The 21,459-nt window shown below is 32.1% G+C and overlaps 1 protein-coding gene across 4 annotated transcripts in view; it reads left to right on the forward strand.

Moving 5' to 3' along the window:
• Positions 1-339: 339 nt before the first annotated feature.
• Positions 340-21,459, forward strand: part of LOC143244973 (rab-like protein 6) — a 49,926-nt gene continuing 28,806 nt past the window's right edge. For 2 of the 4 annotated variants that reach the window (XM_076490606.1, XM_076490609.1), the window contains exons 1-6: positions 340-437; positions 6,433-6,599; positions 13,051-13,157; positions 13,820-13,948; positions 18,352-18,443; positions 18,890-19,030. In XM_076490606.1, the coding sequence (XP_076346721.1) occupies positions 6,473-6,599; positions 13,051-13,157; positions 13,820-13,948; positions 18,352-18,443; positions 18,890-19,030 (596 nt within the window). In that variant the 5' untranslated portion in view covers positions 340-437; positions 6,433-6,472. Of the gene's footprint in view, positions 547-6,432; positions 6,600-13,050; positions 13,158-13,819; positions 13,949-18,351; positions 18,444-18,889; positions 19,031-21,459 lie in introns of all 4 variants that reach the window. The other 2 variants (XM_076490605.1, XM_076490608.1) reach the window with 1 other exon arrangement.

The raw sequence follows: 21,459 nt of genomic DNA on the forward strand, positions 1-21,459 counted from the left end.
TCAAAAGGCGATTCTGTAACCTGGTATTTTTGAACCTCTAATTAGTGGGCTCTAACAAACTATTTCGATAGTAATATATGTACAAGAGAATATCACAATATTATATTTTTGTTAATAAAATAAAGGAATAAAGTAAAAGCAGAATAGCAAAAATATGAAAATAAAGTTAAAAATTATAATGTGAAACAAGAAAGCTTTTTTCACGCAGGATTATCCCTTGGTGGATCAAAGGTAAGTTTGTTGATTTACGACGTTATAATCAAGGGTACATTTCTTCGCGCTGGACAGAATGTTGATAGCCCATTGTATAGCTTCAACTGAGCTAAAATACAAAAAAACAACAAAAAAAAAAACACCCAAAATAAAAGGATGTTTCCTGTGCCTAGATGTCGCTATGTGGCTGCTGTACGTAACGCCAGCTGGCAGGTCAGGCAAAGGTATCGGAATTTGGATTACATTAACAAGTAAACATTTTTGGTTAGCTGGAGATATATATATATTTTTCCAGTATCGTGTAGAAGTGGTATCGGATTTTATATAATACTTGTAAGTAACCGAAATTTAATTTTTACATTAGTTAAAGATTTAAATAACCTGTTCCAAAGCTCAAACGTAAGAATTTTAACTTTAGACTTCGTCTCGGACTTCGACACTTCTTTAGTTTACCCGACTTTAACTTTTAAGTGATAGTTTGAAGAGTATTAACTGATTTATTAAAATATTTATTAGTAAATGATGCATCTTAGAGTTAGAATGAACTTTCACTTATTTGGCCCGTAACCTAATAAGGTACAAGTAGCTTTGCTTGACAATGCTAAGCTAGAACTTAGACGTTAAAGTTTACATCTATTTCATTATTTCTTCAGTGTTACTGTCACTAGGCTGTGTACCGAATGTGTGCTACGCTTTTATTTTTAAATTATGGTGTTCACATATTGTGTTTATGATAATTATCTCTTACACAGTAAGTAACTTTATTGAGATACCACATTCACTTACAAATAATTTTATGTCTAATTATAAGTTTTAGACAATATTCAATGTAAGTGTTCAATTTGTAATTTATTTTTAATGTAGATGTGAAACACTGATACCATGTGTGGATGTGCCATATATATTTACTCACTGTATGTTAGAAATGAGCATCAGTTATATTAATTAGTATCATGAGTAACAATTAATTAATTTAAATTATGATTAAAATGATTAATTTGGTGAAAACATCAACCAGTGCTATTGATTATTACAATTTCTGATTATTATAGCTATCAAGTAATTAATTGATTAATGCCATGAAAATCAACTAATGAAAGTTATTAATATTTCTGATTATTCCAATTATACAGTAATTGAAATATTACTATTACCATTTTTAATTACTGTTTACAATCAATGCATATTTTATCAGCTTAATTGATTATTGTCATAACTCACAAGAATAATAAAGTAATTGGAATTAGGGTTTCCAGTTATGACTTATTTTGATTATTCCAACTATGAAAGTAGTCAAATTATTTCCTTTATGTTTGTTGTCAAACACAATGGTACACAAAGGGCTGGATATTTGTGCACTTTCCATTCTAGGAATTCAAACCTGATTTCTTGCCTTATAGTTTGTTATTTTCCTATTTCATTATTATTATTATTTTTAATGGCTATCTCATGAGGATATAGATTAGTTGAATAGGAATTGATTAATGTGCCAAAACGATTGATATATTTGAAAATTGTTTTAATTTTCAACTGCTGTTAATTATAGTTTGTGGTAATAAGTTTGTTATTCTTAGTTCTATTTTGATATAGATGTATCAATGTGGTTATAGAAAGTATGATAATCAACCAACTTTTATAGTATTTGAATTATTGTATCATTTATGTACATTAATCTCATTATATTCACCAACAACTGCTGTTTAGATAAAGTTGTGTTTACAACATAAACCTCAAATAAGTAATCTAGATGAGAAAGGAAAATTCATTTATTCTAGGCTGCTGTTGTTCACCCACTCTTGAGAAAAAAATAACACCAAGTATTCTTTTACTTTTTAGAGTATCATCTGTTCCTCTATTAAAGTTGTGTAAGGTGCTGATCATGGTTACTATTTATAACAACTCATCTTGAATGCTAATCACCATGTTAAAAAGTAAAACTGTCTTAAATGGAGCCTAGACCACCTTTTACAAATTGTAAACTGGTATTTTCTCATGTTGTTGTCTTTAGAACAAAGAAAAAGAAAAAAAAATGTATATTATTGATTCCCTGGATATTTTTATAAATTTCAATAATATCATCTCTTACTAGTGTTTTCTGCAGAGAAATAAAGCTAATATTTTAATCTCTGGACTCATCATTGTAGCCTTCCTCTGAAGCTTCTCTGCAATGTCAACATTCTTAAGTAAGGAGAGCAAAAGTATATACAGTACTCCAATTGAGGCTGAACTAGTGATATATGATATAATTACCTGTTTTGAGCTGTATGGATATGCTTATAACTAAATTCTAGTGATTTGGGGATTGGCATTATGTTCAATTTCCTTTATTATCAAATATATTCTCCCTGTTAGCTGTGGAGGCATTATATTTGCTTTTTTTTTTAGTTAGAGCAAAACTGTTAAGACTGTGCAGGTAACCATCAGTAGTACCTAGTGCTAATCAATGGACTAATCTTTTACTAACAGAGTATGCTTGGTAGCCCAAAAGTTTGTAGTTGGTACTGGCAACCAGTTGCCTTCTCTCTGGCTGGCAGTTCAAAATTAGGGATGACATTAGATAACATTGTAGCTTTACCATGATTCAAAGAAACTTGATGAATTTCAGATACATATTAACTGAAACTGCATGGAATATGAAAACTACCACCACTATATGTGTTAAAGATTTCATTTTCACTGGAAATGTCATAACATTATTTACATTCCTAAATTAATTTAGGTTAATATGTGGTAAGGAAAACAGTCTCAAAACCCTATAAATAACACTGCTTCTGTTGATACAATGTTACGTGTGTGTTATATTTGTATATAACTTGTGAAGGTGTGAACTAATGGCAAAAGGTTAATTAACAAGCCACAATGATGTGATGTTTGGACTGAACAATAATATAGCATTAACTTATTACATTGCTTACTTATTATATGCTACAAACTTAACCAGTGTTTTATTCAGGTTATGCATGCTGTGAAGAGGATGACTTGAGAACTCTCTTTAGCTACGAACTTTTAAAAAATTGTCCAAAACATATACACACATACACTAGAATGGTATATTTAGATAGCTTAATATTTATCTTTAGTAAAAGTACAGTAAAAAATTGAGAAATGGTTTGTTTTTGTTATTCTTTTGGAAACCATATAACATATTTTCCTCTCATTTATGCAAGTTGTCTAGATGCATGAAATATGCCTATTGTTTACTAGATTTCTTTTCTAGTCCATTCTTTTTCAAATATGAGACTATTAGCAGTCTTTCAATCATTTACCTGTAATACCTTACAGGTAATTTACAGGTAACAATTTAATAACATGAAAATAAGGTTTTGTAACTCCTTGCAAAATGTTTTTAAAATTTGGTAATGATTTGATCATGGGATTCAGGGCTGATGCCTTTTTTTCTTAGAAAATATTTTCTAAGCATTTATTGAACTTTTTTTTCCATAAAGACAAATGCAATTTGTTCTGTACAATGAAGTCCTACCTACCTTTAAAAAGTACTGGGAAGCTTAGGAACATTTTTTTCCTTACAAAGATTAGTAACAAAACTGTTTCTTTTTTTCTCATAAGGTTCTGATTGGAATTATTTGTTATTATTATTTTTGTAGTAGTTTGTAAAAGCTGTTGCATGCCATAATTAATTTTTCCTTTTATTTCTAACTATAACAGTAAATTCACTTTGTTAAATAACAAAGTCTTCTCCTAAGCCTACAAAGTTTCAGTCTATTGCCTTTAATATTAAATACTGTTCTTCCAAAGTCTTCATTCCATCACATAAACACACTACCAATGTGTAGATTGTCTAAACTAATAATAATTTTGAACACCTAAATTGAGTCACATCTAGAGCAAGATGGAAGAAAGCAGAGGGTTGTTATGCATGGAATTCATTCAAACTGGATAGGAGTGGGGTACCTCAGGACTTAGAATTAGGACTTTTGCTCTTTTTGATTTACATCAATGACACAACTGAAGTAACTGTGAATATAGTATTTGACTTCGCTGATGATATTAAAGTTTTGGTTATTGTTGATTATGAAGAGGATTTTACTTTTTTTCAAAAGGATTTGGAATATTTGATGAGTTGATTAAATAAATGGCAAATGCCTTTTAGTTATAATAAATGCAAAGTAGTGCATATGGGATATCACAATTTGAATTATAAGTATAATTTTTGATGGTAATAACCTTAAAAGTGTCATTAAAGAAAAATATTTTGATATCTTGATTAACCATTTCCTTAAGCTATCATAGCAATGTGCTGTTGTTAGTGGACGGGCAAATAATATTTTAGATTATGTATACGAAAATGTTGAATGCAAGTCTAAAGATTTTATATCATAGTAGAGGTCATTGGTTAGACTACATTTGGAGTATTATATTAAGTTTTGGGCTCCAAACCTTAAAAAGAACATTAAATTGTTAGAAAGCATTCAGAGGAGGACTACCTTGATGATACTTTAGGTGTAAATGTTATTATGTGAGGAAAAGTTAAAATTTTTAAACTTATTTTCTCTTGAAAAAAAAAGAAGACTTAGATGGGATCTGATTGAGGTGTTTAATGGGAATTAATAGTGCTGATGCATTGTCTTTTTCTGAAACGGGTTGTCTGTGGATAAGGTGGATGCAATTAATGTAAAGGAGTTTAAGGGAAAGCTTGATAAATGTTTGAATGATAAAGGTTGGCTTTTAGATTTTTTTATTCTTTATAATTGTTTATTTTCATTTAGTGGACAAGAGGTAGGTAGATCCAAAGTTTCCTTACTTTCCTTTGATACTATATGTGTTAAAATACATCTTGATTGAATCTCTAACAAAACCTTAGAATTATGGTTCATAAAAACTATTATCCTAACAAACTTCTGAGTTAATGATCTGTTTCATAGCAAGTGTAGTATGACATCTTGGCAACTTCTGCATCTCTTCAGGAAAAATGCTAAACACTCTGTAATTTGGTGAAGTAATGCTTTAAGCAGTGAAGTAACTCATAGACCACCAAGCATGCATAGAAACAATCTCACCAATGTCTCGGGACATTTGTCGCACATTAATCATTACAACTTTCAGTCATGAATTAACATGAAAATTAACAAATGACTTTTTGAAAACAATAGTTATCTTATTACATGAGGAAATGCAATTAGAATAACAGTATTTGACAAATATATGTGCATTTCATTTTTATTAGATAATTATACACATGTCCAAAATAATTTTGTGACAGTTGCATTTTACTGTATAATCACATTTATGTTTTTCATCATTTGTTTGAAACTATAGATTAAACATTTTTCCTTTAGTTTAGTTTTTAATATAGTTCAATTTATTTTTTGCATAACATTATTTTAATAATTGCAATACAATCAGTTTGATATACTGTGCAGAAAATTACTAAATGTTCCACATTTGGTATAAGTTTGTATACAAAATGCAGTGATTTTCAACCCACTTTGTACATGTGTGTTCAGCAGAAGAGATATAAAATTTGGATGACAGTTTATATATATATAGACCAAAAACAGTACAATGTAATTGAAATTCAAAAACATGCCTTTTCTACTATTTCCTGCTGTTGTCCTTAAGTCATAGAGGATAATGCTTGTGGTCATAGCACCCAAATGCATTGGGGATATTCCATTTAACAGACAAAATTCAAATTCTGATGAAAATCAGGTTCATTATCTCAACTTCCTTTTGCAGTCTGGAGCCAACTGTGGGAAGACAGTAATGCTTAATACTTAGAAATAACTTTAATGTAGAAATAATGCCTGCCATAATATTATTGATTGGTAGGCCGAATATAATAATTAGTGCTTAGCTGTATTGCTGTTATTCCATGTTTATATGCTGATAATGTCTAATGTTAATGATAAGTGTGTATAATTCATTGATGAATATAACATTAAAACATATATATATATAATCTTATATTAGATAGATTATTTGTATCTATACAAGTATCTTAACATTTAGTAACAAAACAAGCATGATGTAATGTTCATGTTAAAATCTGTTATTATTTATCTATTATTTTTCTAGTCTATATTATTATGAAGTCAGTTGTTGTAATGAGATACATTATGTATGAGGTTACCAACTAATAAAGTTTCAAATATTTTCTTAAATTAGTTCAACACTAAAGAAAGAGCATGCATTTCTTTTAAACACCTATAAATTATATGCAAAACTTTTGATGTTATATTAATATTTGTTCTTACATAGAGGTAGGTGATATGGACTGAAAACACATGGAATATTGAAGATGTTTACAGCTTTAAAAAAGTTAGTTGGAAACAATGAAAATTCGAACAAGCCACAGCCTCCACCTGGCATGCAAGCCATGGGGCAGAGTTTGCAGAGGAAGTTTGCTAAAGGAGTCCAGTATAATAGTAAGCTATTTAGGTTGTAAGATGTGAGAAGTTACAAGTTAAATATTTTAAAGTCAGGTAAGGGCATAATTAATATGTAAACTGTGAAATATATATATATAAAGAGCATATTCATTGTAAGAGTAATAAAGTTTCAAAGTTGTTGAGAATTTTAAGTCACACTATAATATTTTTATAGACTATTTTGTAAATAATATGATCTGAAGAAACGATACTAAGACCCGAGTGAGATTCAAACCTGTAACGTTGCTTACCAAACTGAAGTTTTAGTTAACTAAGTTTGAATAACTTATGAGCAAGTAAACCTATCAAAATTATAGAGGTATTATGTATGTAAAATATTTTTATTAGGAAAAATGTATCATACTTAGAACCTTTTTTTTAAAAAAAGTGGTGTCCTTTTTTTTTTTCATTTAAAGAAGGACCATACCAAGATATTTTGATAAAGGAGTATTCTGCATATTTTTATTTTTACAATGCCACAAAATGTGCTCCACATTTTAAGCTGCAGGTGCAGTATAAAGAGGGTCATTCATAGTTGCTTATTGTTGATGGTGGATGGTAAGGTGTTGCTGGCTATCTTCCAATGATCACTAGTTCAAAATTACATTTGATGGTAAACAGTAGCTTTACCATCAATACAAAATACAAATATGTTCTGTGTAATATAAAACATCACACAAAGAGTTTTTCATAAGAAAGTTTGTTTACACATTTAAAACTACTTGCTGAAGTTTTTTTTTTATGTAGAGTTTATATTTTTGAGATACCTCACCTCTTCACAGAGAATAGCTTGATTCCTGGTGCATCTGTCTATGAGACTTGCATACCACTAGCCTTGAGCTGATTCCTACCAAAAAACCATGTGTTCATTGTGAACTGTGCTTTTGCAGTAGCCATCCATAGAAGGATGGCATAGTCTCATTGGCAATAACTCCTAAGAACTTGCACTTTAAATAACTTCACTCTTTCCTCAGCATTGCCTCAAACAGATGTTTTTAAATATACTACTTAATTACCTGAAATATTTTATGGGTAACAAAACTTGGATTTTGTTTAAATTCAGTTGATTTCCTTCATAACAAATGAAAAAGAAAATGTACTTTTTTTTACCCATTATGGACTTTCAAGTGATGGTGATATTACTAATATGGAACCTGTGTATACTAGGGATTTGTTTGCAGAGGACTTCAACATTTTATGGGTTTTCTCCTGCAAAATGGGTCTCCTCCCCTTGTCCGTTTGGCTCACATTCCTTCTTCCCAGTTTGAACATGACTAGAGTGATAATGAGTTGATTGGCTGTTTTCTCCACTATTGTTTGTCTTTTCTGTGGAAGAAAATTATCTGCCTTCTGATCTCTTTTTTTTGAGAATAATTTTACAAATATGTTCTTTTTTTATTGCTCCATTGTATTTCAATTCATTCTGATTTTTACTACACAAAATCCATTCCAAGATTGTCTTCCCTTCTAACCTGATATTAAGGCTCATGTTGACAAGTTTCTTGAACAACTATGCACCCATACTCACAAAGCATGTTTTTTGTCTACTAAACTCTTGTTCCAGCTACTAGCCATTCATTATTTCCTTTTATTGATTCTCAATCTTAGGAATCTCTGTACCTACTTGGAGGGTAGATTCCTGAATTTCCATTTCACTTTTTAGTATCCCACTTTCATGACTACATCTCTATTCTCACCCTCCTATGCTACCTTTTGTAAATTCACTTTATTTCTGTCGTGCTTCGTCATACTTTGCAAAGGTTTTTTGTGGAGTTTCGTTCTCTTCTTTTTATCACTTTACCCTGTTCTACTGCTTCTTTATCTTTTTTTACTTTGTGCTTCTACTGTTGGGCCAGAATGTTCTTTAACTAATGTTTTCATAGCTCACTCCTATCTCTGTGACCTTCATTCATCATGCTTCTCTTTTTAATCCAGAAGTTTTTGGAGATGTTCTTGTTCCTCAGGGGCCTAAGCCAGCATTAGTCCTTGTTGCCTTCTTTGGTTTCTCATCTTTCTAAACCTTGCCCTTTTTCCTATTCCTAGGATGCTTAATCAACACCTTCCCATTCAATTCCAGTTTCCTGATTATATTCTTCTTACTTCTCAATGTCATGGTCATCGCTTGATTTATTTTATGTTGGGTCTGGCCCATGGGTACTCATCTGTTTCACTTTGATAACCTTTGGTGTCAGGTTTCAGCTAACAGATGGGTTTTTCAGGTTCTCATCCATGGCTTAACTCTTCACTTCTCTTTCTCTTCTCTCCTCCTTTTCCTCTGCCCTTCTGACCCTATTTATCTTCAGCATCTTAAGGATGTAGTCTCAAATCTCTTGTTCAAAAACACCATCAAGAAGGTATTTTCTCCTACTCTAATGTATTACTTTTATCTCTTTATAATATCCAAGAATAATGAGGACTAACATCCAGTTATTGACCTGTTGTGTTTTTATTGGTTTATAGTCAGTTTGCTATTTCAGATTAAGGGTTTCTTTTCTCCCTGGTTATTCTTTTCATGTGGTCTGTGGATGACCAAGATTGATGTATTGGACACTTTTGAATATTTTGATTGCCTTATTCTTCAGACATTTATTCATTGGATTCTACTGTTCCAGTTCTGTGTTATTTCTTTTAGTATTGCAGCTGCTCCTCACATCTTCACTTGAGTAATGGGGGAGTTTGACCAATATTTTCACAGATTGCAGTTGAGATTCCATTAATACTTGAACAGCTGTCTTTTTCTCACTCTTTCTCAGAAGGACTCCTCTTCTCACAAGGACTCCATTCTTCCTCACTAGGCTGTTTAGTGGGCAGGTAGTCAAACAATCTAAATCCTTACTCATGCTTACTTAATGTTTGATATATCTAGGCATGTTCTTTAACTAACTTTTATCTCACTTTGGCTCACCATTCACCACTTTGCCTGCAAGCAATGGAATATTTTGTCACCAAGATCTGTGCCTTGTGTTTACACCCTGCACACGTGAGGTCCTATTGTTTTAGAGGACTCTAGCTTTCCTAAAACCATACATTCCTTTGGGAATGAGGTACACTTCTGCTTTCTCCAGTGGATATTACAGGATCACTGAAACCTTTATCTGTAACCATTGCCCTTTATTGTGAACTTCCCTTCTCCTTTTTTTTCTTTGAGGACTTTTGTTGGTGGCTCAGTTGTGCAATACTATCTTTTCACAGATGCTTCCCTGTGGAGACTGTGGAAAAGCATATACTCCAACATACTCAAAATTTTTTCAGCTCACTGGACAAGTTCCCATTTCCTCCTCCTTGTGGATTGGTCAGTTATGATCCATTCTGATTGTTTCTTATATTAATTGTGAGGGGGCTACCAGTTACAGGGCTATCTTCTTCCATGCATTGGACTTGGTGGCAGATTGCCTCTCTTGGTCATGCCAGATTCTACCCATGAAATGGTCTCTCTACCCTCAGATATTTCACTAGGTTTGCTCTTAATTGAGTACACCCCTTATTGATGCTTTTGCCCCTCCTCTCAACATCTTAACTTTCACTCTTCGGGTCCCCAATTCCTCTTTCCTAGCTGTGGCAGTTGATGCTGCCATTTACAATTGGTGTTATCTTTTTCTATAGGCCTGTCATCTTTTTTGTATTCTCCCTCTTGTCCTTGCCTTGATAGGAAACTCCTTGTCAGGTTGTGAAGGTGGTATATCTTTGTCTTGCATAAACTTGGATTTCTCTGCTTTGTCAGTTGGTATTCACAATCCCTTCTCCTTTGCTTATCCTTCCTCTTTCTTGCTTCACCCAAAGATTTCATCCCTTTGTATTCACATGCCATCCATTGCCAACAGTGTCAAACTCTTTGATTATATAGTTTTCTTCCTATCCCATTCCTGTCATCCTTCAACTTTGTCCAACTATCAATAGAAGTGGCAAAATTTTTGACATTGGTCAACATGCCACTTTCCTCCTCCAGGCAGTCTTATTGTAGCCTACTTTTCAGTCTTTATTTTTTCATAAGGTTGTTTGACCAATGATTGTCGATCTTCACCATACACTTTTATAGGGTGACTTTGTCAACTACATTTCATCTTTCCCATTACTGCCAGATATTTTCTTTTTCTGTCCTTTCCACTTTTTCCAATTCTTCCTTCCTTCACTGATTTCTTTGTCCATGCTTGACTTGGACCTTAATGTGGTTTAACATTTTCTCATGTGTGCCCCATTTGAGTTATTGGCTGCTTGTTCTTTATACTATCTTTCCCTGGAAACACTTCCTTCTCATTCTCACTTGTCATTGTTTGGATGTGTATAGCATTTATGTTTCTTGCACTTTATTTTACTGTAGTTATTTACTCTATCCAGATTGGGCTTTTTTTTTTCTCAAGATTTGGCTGCTTATGAAGATGATTTTCCTGTTCCTCAGCTGTATTCTCATTTTGATTCAGATTATTTCGTGTATGGCTTGGGCTGTGTGGTGTTATTTCACATGCATGTCTCCTTTACTGAGTTTGTTTTTGTCTTGGGAACCCCTCATCTGTTAAGGAACTTATCACCTTCTACCGTTGCTGAATAGATCTTCCAACTTCTTTGATTGGTGTCTTTTTCCATTTTGTCACCTAAAATTAATCACTTGTCTTATTTGTTGTGCTTCATTTTTACCAACCTTTCCATGAGACTTTTCAGACTGGCATGTGGATGAATTCAAAAGAGTTTATTTCTGATTATCATCATTATTTGTCTGTTTCATGTGCTGGTCAATATTCTTCCTTTATACACCATCTTTAAGAAGGGTAAGTACATTTGCTTTTTAATCACCTTCTTCCCTCTTATAAAATTCTGTTAGATGGCAGGTGTTGCCTTCCAGGATATGCTTATTTCCCAATATCTGCCTCAGGCCAGGAGTGACAGAAAGCTCTCAATCCATCTGCCCTGGTTTTACCTGTGTCCAAGTTTGAGATGGGGTGTTCCATAAGACCACTAGAGGTATCTTTGTAGCATTAAGTTTACTTTTTTTCTTAATCCAGACAATACTATTCAAACGAAAGTAATGAAAAAGCTAGCATCAATGAAGTGGCTGTCTTCTTTGGCTTGTGCTTGCTGGATTTTCAGAGTAGTTCTTTATAGTCAAGTCACCCATTGCACTATCTCCAGTAAAAGACCTTTCTGGTAGGTGTCCCTTGGAGATCAGGGCATTTTTCTGGGTCTCTCCAACACAAATTTCTCCCCATTTTTCAAGTGGAGCATGAGAGACCCTTGCCACTTACTGTTTCCAAGCTCCTATGGTGATGGACCTTAGGGAGTTTCACACTGATTCTGTACAGCACAATATAGCAGGAAGTAGGGTGATGGTGATACTGTTTGTATAATGCAGGCCACCCTTCAAGTAGCTAAGATTTCTTTTTCCTGCAATAGGATGGGTTAGTCATCCTTGTCTATGTCTGTCCAGTTGAGTCAAGGTCAGACACACATCAACTGGTCTGAATGCTCCATGATCACATTACATTTCTTGGCTTCCCAACCACTTCTGTGTGGGTGCTTAGTTGCTGATGCAAAATGTTGTTTGTGTCTGCAACACTTGAGGGCTGTTACACCATTCTCCATCTTCTGGGAAAGATTATATCCTGGTTGAGATTTGTGGTCTCCTATGGGTGTGTGACTTTGCAACTCCTGCCACTGGGTATGCACTCCGTGGGCTTTTCCTTCTATCACTTTCTGAAATGGGTTCACTTAATTATAATGTTTAAACCATTCACTCTACAAATCCAATGGGGAATTCTAGTAACTCTGTGTGTGTAGAGGTGAGTTATTGTGTCAGAAGTTAACATTTGCCTTGCCTGAAAATGTATGCCTGATAAATATTCACCTAAACACTTTTCTACCTGTGATTTTTAGGTGATAGTTAGCTCAAAGTTAGTGGCATGCAAATCTTATAAGCAGATGCACAAGGGATCAACATATTGTGTGTGAGAAGGTAAGTATCTATCAAAATATTTCATGGTAAGGAAAATACAAAGCTGTATTTTTTTTGGAAAAAGTACTAGATTAAGATATTTTCATTGTAAAGCATTATGTATGTTTAATATTTAAAAAAGTATCTTTTTTATTGTTAACTTAAAGAAGTACCATATCAAAAATGTTGACCATCTGTAGATGAAGTACAGATGAAAGCTAAGCATCTAAGAAACGATGGATTTATTGAGATATTTGAAAAAAAATGTTATCAAGGCATTGTTATCTAGCTACACACACACACACTATATATGTGTGTGTGTGTGTGAAAAGCAAATTTGCTATTAAATGATAATTTATGCCAAGATGAGTTTAGGTACCTCAAACATCATCTGGTACTGAACAGTTCAAGTTTTATGAATATTGCCTAGTTAAATACCTTAAGATTTTAAATTATTTTTATCTATGTAGAGTTGTTCAAAATTATTGTATTGCAAACTGTTTTTAATTATTATTTTTCTTTTAGTGAAAATTATTATTAAGGGAGACAGAAATGTAGGAAAGACATGTCTTTATCTTCGATTGCAAGGAGAAGCTTTTAAAGAAGAATATATACCTTCAGAAGAAATTCAAGTACTTATTTACTCTATTGATATTTCTTAGTGAATATTAACATCTTAAGGGTATGGTTTGATGTATAGCATTACAATATTTTTTTTTGCTATATGCATTATCAGATTTTTGACAATAATAAAAAAAAGTAATTTGCACATGGAATAACATTTCATAAAATATAACAAGAAAAGAGTGTAAATAATAACCCATATACAATATTTTACTTTTTTTGCAAGCTTTTTGAGTAATTTCAAATATGATTATTCATGCTACATAATTGTAGTATTTTATGAGCCTACAGCATTCTATTTAGTTTACTAAAATAATTATATTTTTTGGAGATTAGGGTTTCTGTTTCATCATTTTTTATGTAGTGTATCATGCTTTCATGAAGAACATTATTAATCTTTACGTAGGTAATTAAGTCTATCACACAGTTCCTTCCATGCTCCTACCTTTTATTTTTTCTTTTCATTTTCTAACTGTTACTTGTCTGAAAAAGATTTAAGTTAATTATTGGAAGACAGAAATTCTTTTACTTGGCATGAGTCATATAACTGTTGTAAAAAAATGTAATCATATTTAGTTCCTGTAAAATATCCTGTATCTGTGTTTATATGGTTGTTCTACTAACAAGTTCACTAAAGAATGGTTAAATAACTATTGGTCGTATCTTGCAGGTGGCCAGTATCCACTGGAACTACAAGGCCACAGATGACATTGTGAAAGTAGAGGTGTGGGATGTTGTTGACAAAGGGAAAAAGAAAAAGAAAATTGAAGGCTTAAAGCTTGACAATCAAATAACAGATGTAAGTAGCTTAAGTTGTGTGTGTGTGAATAATTTGTCGATAATGTATTTGATTAAAATGTCTTACAAATCTTATTGTCATGTGTGAACTTTGTACTATGCAAACATGATGTTTAATTATTTTCACTGTAATAGGAACTTCTAACTTTCCAGTTTGTCTTTAAAATTAATAAATTTCTGCTATTGAAGACTACCTGTCATATACTTGACTTTATATACACAGATAAATTGGATATATTTAAATTAACACAAGATTTAAAGCATCATGTCTAACTTTATAACTACACTGTGGATATTCAATTAATGAATATTTCTAAGTTTGTCCAACTAAAGCTGATGGTGACTTCTGTGACATTCTGCTTGTGTTTTAACTCTGATAGGAAGAGCCAAAATTAGTAATAAAATGATGATTATTTTTCTCATTGACTCATGCTATATTACATGTGTATTTCATAGCTTAGTAAGCTAGAACATGTTTCTTTTATCATCATGGTCATTGCACTTTACTTAATCATACAGTGAAACTGTCCATCATAGATAAATAGTTTTTGATTTTCTTGTAATTCAACAGTCAGTGTTAGGACCTGTAATACTAAAAATCAGGTTTTTATACCAAAGGTAAGCAGAACACAACAATCCAACTGTTTTTTTTTTTTTGTGCTTAACAATAAACAAAGAAATTCATAAAGAATGAAATTGTCTGTTCTTGCAACCACAGCAATTAAATGAATAAATTTGGAATGGTTTGTCTTGTTGAGTAGTGCTGGATTGTTTTTTCAAAATGTAAATACTTAATATCTAACACAATATTCTAATATTCAGCTCTTTTGCTCTACCTAAAAAAACTGTGGAAAAATGTGTTAATTTTGTACCAAGAATAAACACACTTCTCTCCATCATAATACTAATCATCTCTTAAGTCAAGAATTTGGGATACCTTTGTGCCAGTTTTCATGTATTTACCCATTAGCCCTATCACTGTTGGTTTTCCTACATGCAGGGGTCAAAGGGCATGTTATCATGTTTGTAGACTTGTATTTAAATTGTTTTTGAACTACTATTTTATGAATGTGTGCCAGTATGTTTGTTTTTAAATTGTAGATTCCAATTCAAATTTTAGGATTATAACTTAGTTTATTTCTTAATTTAAAAACGAATATTAAAAAAAAAACAACCTAAATATGAAATTTTGCATGCCACATGGAATGTTGAATGGAGCTTTGGTTCAGATTAGATGTTTGTGATGTTCAAGTACAAAGTATATAGCTTGTTATGAAATAGAAGTTCAAATTATGAATATTGACAAACTAGAATATAAAATAAGAATTTCCTATCTTTTCTATTTTCTGAGGTATTATCATATTTAATGAATTACCAGTACAAACTGTGTAAGTTAAAGAAATAAATTTTTGTATATTTCTTTATTTACTGTTCTGTGTTCTGAGAAGAATAACCAAAATTTAAGAACTTATTTGCAAATAGTAATAATGTGTATATATATATATATATATATATGTGTGTGTAATGGGTTACAATTGAAATGTGTCTGTTTTACAAAATATTGGTCCACTAGAATGTAACCAAGACAAATTATTTTGTAAGGGTCAGTTTTATATTCTTGGAGGCCCTGCATGGCCAGGTGGGTTAAGGCATTCAGCTTGTAATCTGAGGGTTGTGGGTTTGGGGCATTATAATGTGATGGTCAATCCCACTATTTGTTAGTAAAAGAGTGACCTACATTTTATCCGGTGGTGATGACTAGCTGCCTTCCTTCTAGTCTTACACTGCAAAATTAGAGATGGCTAGCACAGATAGCCATTGTGTCACTTTGCATGAAATTTAAAATGCAAAAAAACAATTATATTCTTGGATACTGTAATATGAGTGCATGTGTGCCACATCATTGCAACTCCTATAATGCTAGTCAGATGTAGATGAAAGGGCAATAAAATAAATATATATACATGTATAATGTTGTGAGGTTTAAACTATTTACACTAAATATTTATAATTTGGTGTTTTAATATGTAATCATTCTAGAATGAAAAAATGGAAATTTATGTCTGTTTCCTCATTTTTTATGGTGGTTATGAAATTGTTCATACTGATCAAACCCACACAGAGATACCACAATAATAATAGATAAAATATGAACATTTCTTCTAAAAAATATTTTTGTAATTATGTGGAGGTTATAATGGTTTTACATATAATAGTTGATAATTTTCTGATGCATCAAAGTATTTTTAATCTTAAAATCCAAATTACTTTGCATGTTGTATAGTCAACATTTGAAAAAAAAAATCTTATACTTTGTGTACAAAAGCCTTGTAATGGTTGCTACTGTATTAAAAGTTATAGTAATAAACCAAAACTATAATAAGCACAAAATGGTTATAAGGTCTGCCCATGGGACTGAGACCATAATGAGAGACTTAATCAGTAAGAAGATGAATGTGTTGATGACTCATATATCACAAATACATAGTTAAAGATAATACTAAGACTAAACAACAGACAAGAACAAGGAAGATGAACTTAAGAAAAAAGCAGTTTGGAAAAAGGCACAAGCTTTCTAATTAGTGCTAGAGAGAGAGAAAATTCATAGGTATGCTGAATTTTTATGAAAATATTACATTACATGTGGTACAAAATATGTAAAAAAACTTGTTAATTTGTTTTCCTTTTTCAGTTTATAATACAGCCACATAGTTGTTATTTTGTTGTTTCTGACAACACATTAGGAACTAGCAAAATTGGACAAAGCTTTGTGTATAAGACTGGCATCACAAAATATACCATTTAAATTAATCATATTTTTAACTTACTTGTGAATACCTTTGTAATTATGGTGTTAACCAAGTAAAGTCACCTTTATTCAGCAGTGTTTCTACAGTAAAGCATTACTGGTATCAAGTATCTACTTTCATTCTTATTTGTACTTTACATATCATTATCTGGTTTTGCATCTTCTAACTTTTTGTTCATATTTGTTTAGCCTTAGTGTAATTTTTAAATATATATGAGTTACCCTTAAAATATAATGGTCTTGCATATAGTAACTCAACTGCTTTAGAAATTGGTTATCACATCTTTACAGCATGATTTATTTATTTGTTTATTTGAATTTCCCATAATGAGCCAAACTGTTTTAAAATTATTAGACTCCAGCATAACTTCATGTTTTTTTTCTTGCAGTAGTTTTAGACAGCACATAAGGTAATAATAGTATCTATTTAGGTGTATGTTTGTATTTAGTCTTTAGTATGACTAGATAACTAACATACAAGATTTACTAAGTAGTGAAGAAAAGTTTTGTAAGAGTTGATTTTCATTACAGTGTATGTTATAATAAGGTTTTCATTATATATAGCATAAAATAATCTTATTTTGTTTTACTTGTAACAGGCATCCTTAGAAATGGATCAGATGGAAAAGTAATAAATCTTCTCTGAGTAGCATACAAAGGCTGTAGTTATTAATTTTAACTTATCATAAATTACTCTAATAATAGTTGTGTTCATTGTATGAACCCTCAAGTTTCAGGTACGAGTAAGTACAATTACATACTTTCTAAGAAAGTAAATATTTTGAGATATCATACGGTGTGGGCTTGTTTATTGGAATTTTGTATGGAATGTGTTTTTTATTGAAAGGTACACAATATAAGTCAGATAATATTACAGTGATAAATCAAGGATGAACGACAGGAAATATTTTAAGAATGTGGGACTTAAATATGCTGATAGCTAGTTGTTAGCAAAAGCAGAAGTTATTGTGTATTATATGTTGGTTCAGATATCTAAGAGGAAAGCTAAGGTGCTGTAGCATAATAAAAGGTTATCTTTTTATCTAATTGCTCAGACTACAAACCGTAAAGTTATCACAAGTAAAATTTGCAGACATTTCTCATTTTAGTACATATACAATGCATAAAAATCATACAATTTTCTGTGTTGTTGTGAGATACATCTCTGTATCCAAATATTTAAATGTATAAAAGAACATTTAATGTCCAAAGCAACCTTTATTTTATGTGACATTGCTACAGAAAAGTGATTTGAGATGCAGTTCGTATTGATATCTTCTTTCCAAGTTTAAAAAAGAAAGTGATTAGCACTGTATTATTTTTAGTTGATTTAATTGTAAAAGGGTAGTTTCTACTATTTAATATTTAGGCCTAATTCCTTTGAAGTTTTGCACGGTAAACACATTTAATCATTCTGGAATTTCGGGTAGTATATTTGTTTAGCTATTGGTGCATTAACAACTTAGATTTCATTTTTTTATCTATTTGTACAAATCATTTTGAATGTCAAAGTGATATAATTATCTGTATATATATGTTGTTTGATATCTGTCTTATCTGGTTGGATTTACATTTTTCTCGTTATTTGTTCACAGACTCATGAAGAAGCAGCTTTAGATGCTGAATTCATTGATGTATATAAAGGAACTCATGGAGTTATCATGATGTTAGACATTACCAAACATTGGTAAACTTTTATAACTATTTTATACTGTTAAAATCTAAAATAGATGATAAAATATAGATGTTTATATAAATATATTTATTTCTTGAAGTAGTAATGATCAATTTGTTTTTGAAGTATATGTATATTTGTCATGTTGTGGTGGATGAAAAACAAACTATAATATCAGAGAATCAATTGTATTTTTTTTTTTCAATTTATGATTAGCAATAGACTGTTAAAAATGTTAAGTAAAATAGATTTAAAACTACATAGGAGAGACTGTGAACATCATTTTCTGACTTGTGTGGTACTGTAGGTTGCTATTAGAGGTTATGCTATTGATTATTTTAGGAAAAGAGGAGATAAACTTGAATTTTTTTTGTATGTAGAAATCTCATTCCAGAATAAGTAATTTCAGATGCAGCTTTGTGAACCAAAGTGTTTAGACTAATTTTGGTGTTTTATAGGACGTTTGACTATGTGCAGAGAGAACTTCCAAAAGTGCCAACAAATATTCCTGTCCTGGTATTAGCGAACCACAGGGACATGGGACATCATCGAACAGTAACCGAAGACCAAGTTCGATTTTATATTGATAGTTTGGAAAGGTAATTCTTTGTCTGTTTCACTTTATTTACTACTGTAGTATATTGTGAACTGTAATATCAAAATAATTTAAAGTGATCCTTTTTGTAACATATGTTGGACTGCAAAGTAATTCAGAAAACGTACACTAAAACAGAATTCTAAACACATAATTAAGTATAAAGAAAGGATAGGTCTTAGTTTGAAATAGTGTGCTTTCTGAAGAAGAATGGCCTATCTTTTGTAGTCATTGCATAATTTTCTTTAATATTTAAAAGTACAAATCTGATTATTTTTAAGATCATGTTGTTGTTTCTCCACATGGTATTTATTGAAAACAAGAATAGGTACTGTATGTATGAATGAAATATTTGTTTTCAGGAGATTTTGAATTATATTTCTAAGTAAAATGTGCTTTTTAAATTAGTAAAGCTTTGCCCTTTTGGAAGGACTTCGATTGACTTATTTTCCACTACCATGTTTTGCTGTTTTTTTTCCCCATTCCCAAACGTTATGAGTCTAATAAGCCTGATGCATTCTTTGTGGATTCTGTGCTTCACGTTTGTGAAGTTTTATCCCCTTTCCTATTTCTGATGCACCTTGTTTTTCCTTATTGCATGAACAATTTTCCCAACCCTTTTTAGCTTTTCCCTCCTCACTTGATCCTTGGGTTTCTACTGGTTACTTTGCCTCACAGTTAAGGAAGGGAATTAGCAAATTGTGGCTTCTGTGGACTTTAGATCAGCTCGTATTTTCTTACCATCAAGCTGACTATCTATTTTTAGCCTAGCATTTGTTAGGTTCCTTGTGACATGTGTGGAGGCAGCTCCCCAATCATCTGTTGGTCTTACCCAAGCCCAGTATTCTCACTTGTCTCTTACCAGTCTATTATGGTATCTTTCTCCCATACCCTTCCTTTCTCTCCTACACTTTAGTCTGTATATTGTCTTTGGCTCTGGTGTTATGTATGTGGTTTCTTTGTTGTAGGGACCTTATAGGCCATGTATTGTATTGACTTCGATTTGTTCACCCTTGGCTTATCCTAGGAATTTATGTATGACCCCATTTCTGAGGTCATTTCAGAAACTGTAGAGTTTCAGATGTCATTGGTACAATAACAATCCACCCTTATAAATATTGTAGCCTATTTTTCTCAGTCAGAGCCTCACATGTCTTCTTCAGTTACCATTTCTCATCTTTTCTTTTCTAGCACATACCCATATCTTCTACTTGGGATACATCTTCTTGTCACTTTCCTTGATGATGAACCTCTCAGTGCCACCAGTATTGGTGAGTACTCAGTGGATTTGGGTCTGATGGGAGCTTGGATTTTTGAGTTTCTTCATTGCTGGTATTCCTTCATCAGTGATTAATGGGTGCTTATGGTCCTATAATAAGGATTTGTTGACCAGTTTCTTTTCCCACTTGTCATCTTTCCTTACCCTGTTTTCTTCTCTCCTCTTCAAGATCCTATGACTAGCCAGTGTCTGTCAAAAGCAGTTTGAGAATTGCTCTTGTAGCAGGCAATAAAACCTGTTTCTTATCCTTTCTCAGTTTTTATTCCAGATTTTTCTTTGTCCTCAGGAAAACTGGGTATTGGCAGCCAGTAATTCATCTATCTCATCCTGGCTGCTTTATTTCGTTCTCTTAGTTTATTTTTTTTCCAACTGAGATGAGTTTTTTTCTCCAGGGTTGTGGAAGACCAAAACAGTGCCTCCAATGCTTACCTTTTTATACCAATATCACCTCAGCTTCATCCTTATCATTTGTTTGCCCATCTTTGGGTAGTTTATTAATCTTGTTCTCTCCCCTTTGGATTTGTTTTAGCACCTTTATATACTTTGCTGAACATCTCTGTTTTGGGGATTCGATTTCATTATTACATTGATGCTTGGCATTTTCTAACTCATTTTGAACAGGATTTGGCCAGTGATACGTGGCAGCTCCTTTCTGTGGTGGCTCAAGTTAGCTGGTTGATCAAAGTGGAGAAGTTATTTCTCCGACCCACTCAATGTGTTGTCCATTTGGGGTTTTGTAACACTAGTATCAGTTGGACCAAGCTTTTTCCTTTACTACTTCATTAAATTGTGCCCTTCAGTGAGCACTTCACAATTAATTCAACCTTGTTTAGAATCCTCTTTTCACCTCTATTTCTCTTCCTTTTTACCTGTGAGATTATCTGCTGTTATTGTTGGATGCAGACTATATGTCAGAGGGTGTGCCACTTCCTCCCTTGTGAAGGCAAGGGTCAGTCTCTAGAAAACTTTGGACCATTGGTCTGCAAACAAAAGTGCTTTTTATGTAAATATTCCTGAACACCTAGTCATATGTTGGGTGTTGCATCACTTTCTTATTCTTGCCTAGCATTGTCTGGTAGTTCATTCACATAATTCTACAGTGGTGGCATATATCAATCACCAAGGGGGCAACTGGCCCAGAAATCTGTTTCTGG

This window comes from Tachypleus tridentatus, chromosome 2 (assembly GCF_004210375.1).
Source record: "Tachypleus tridentatus isolate NWPU-2018 chromosome 2, ASM421037v1, whole genome shotgun sequence".
Taxonomy (NCBI): domain Eukaryota; kingdom Metazoa; phylum Arthropoda; class Merostomata; order Xiphosura; family Limulidae; genus Tachypleus; species Tachypleus tridentatus.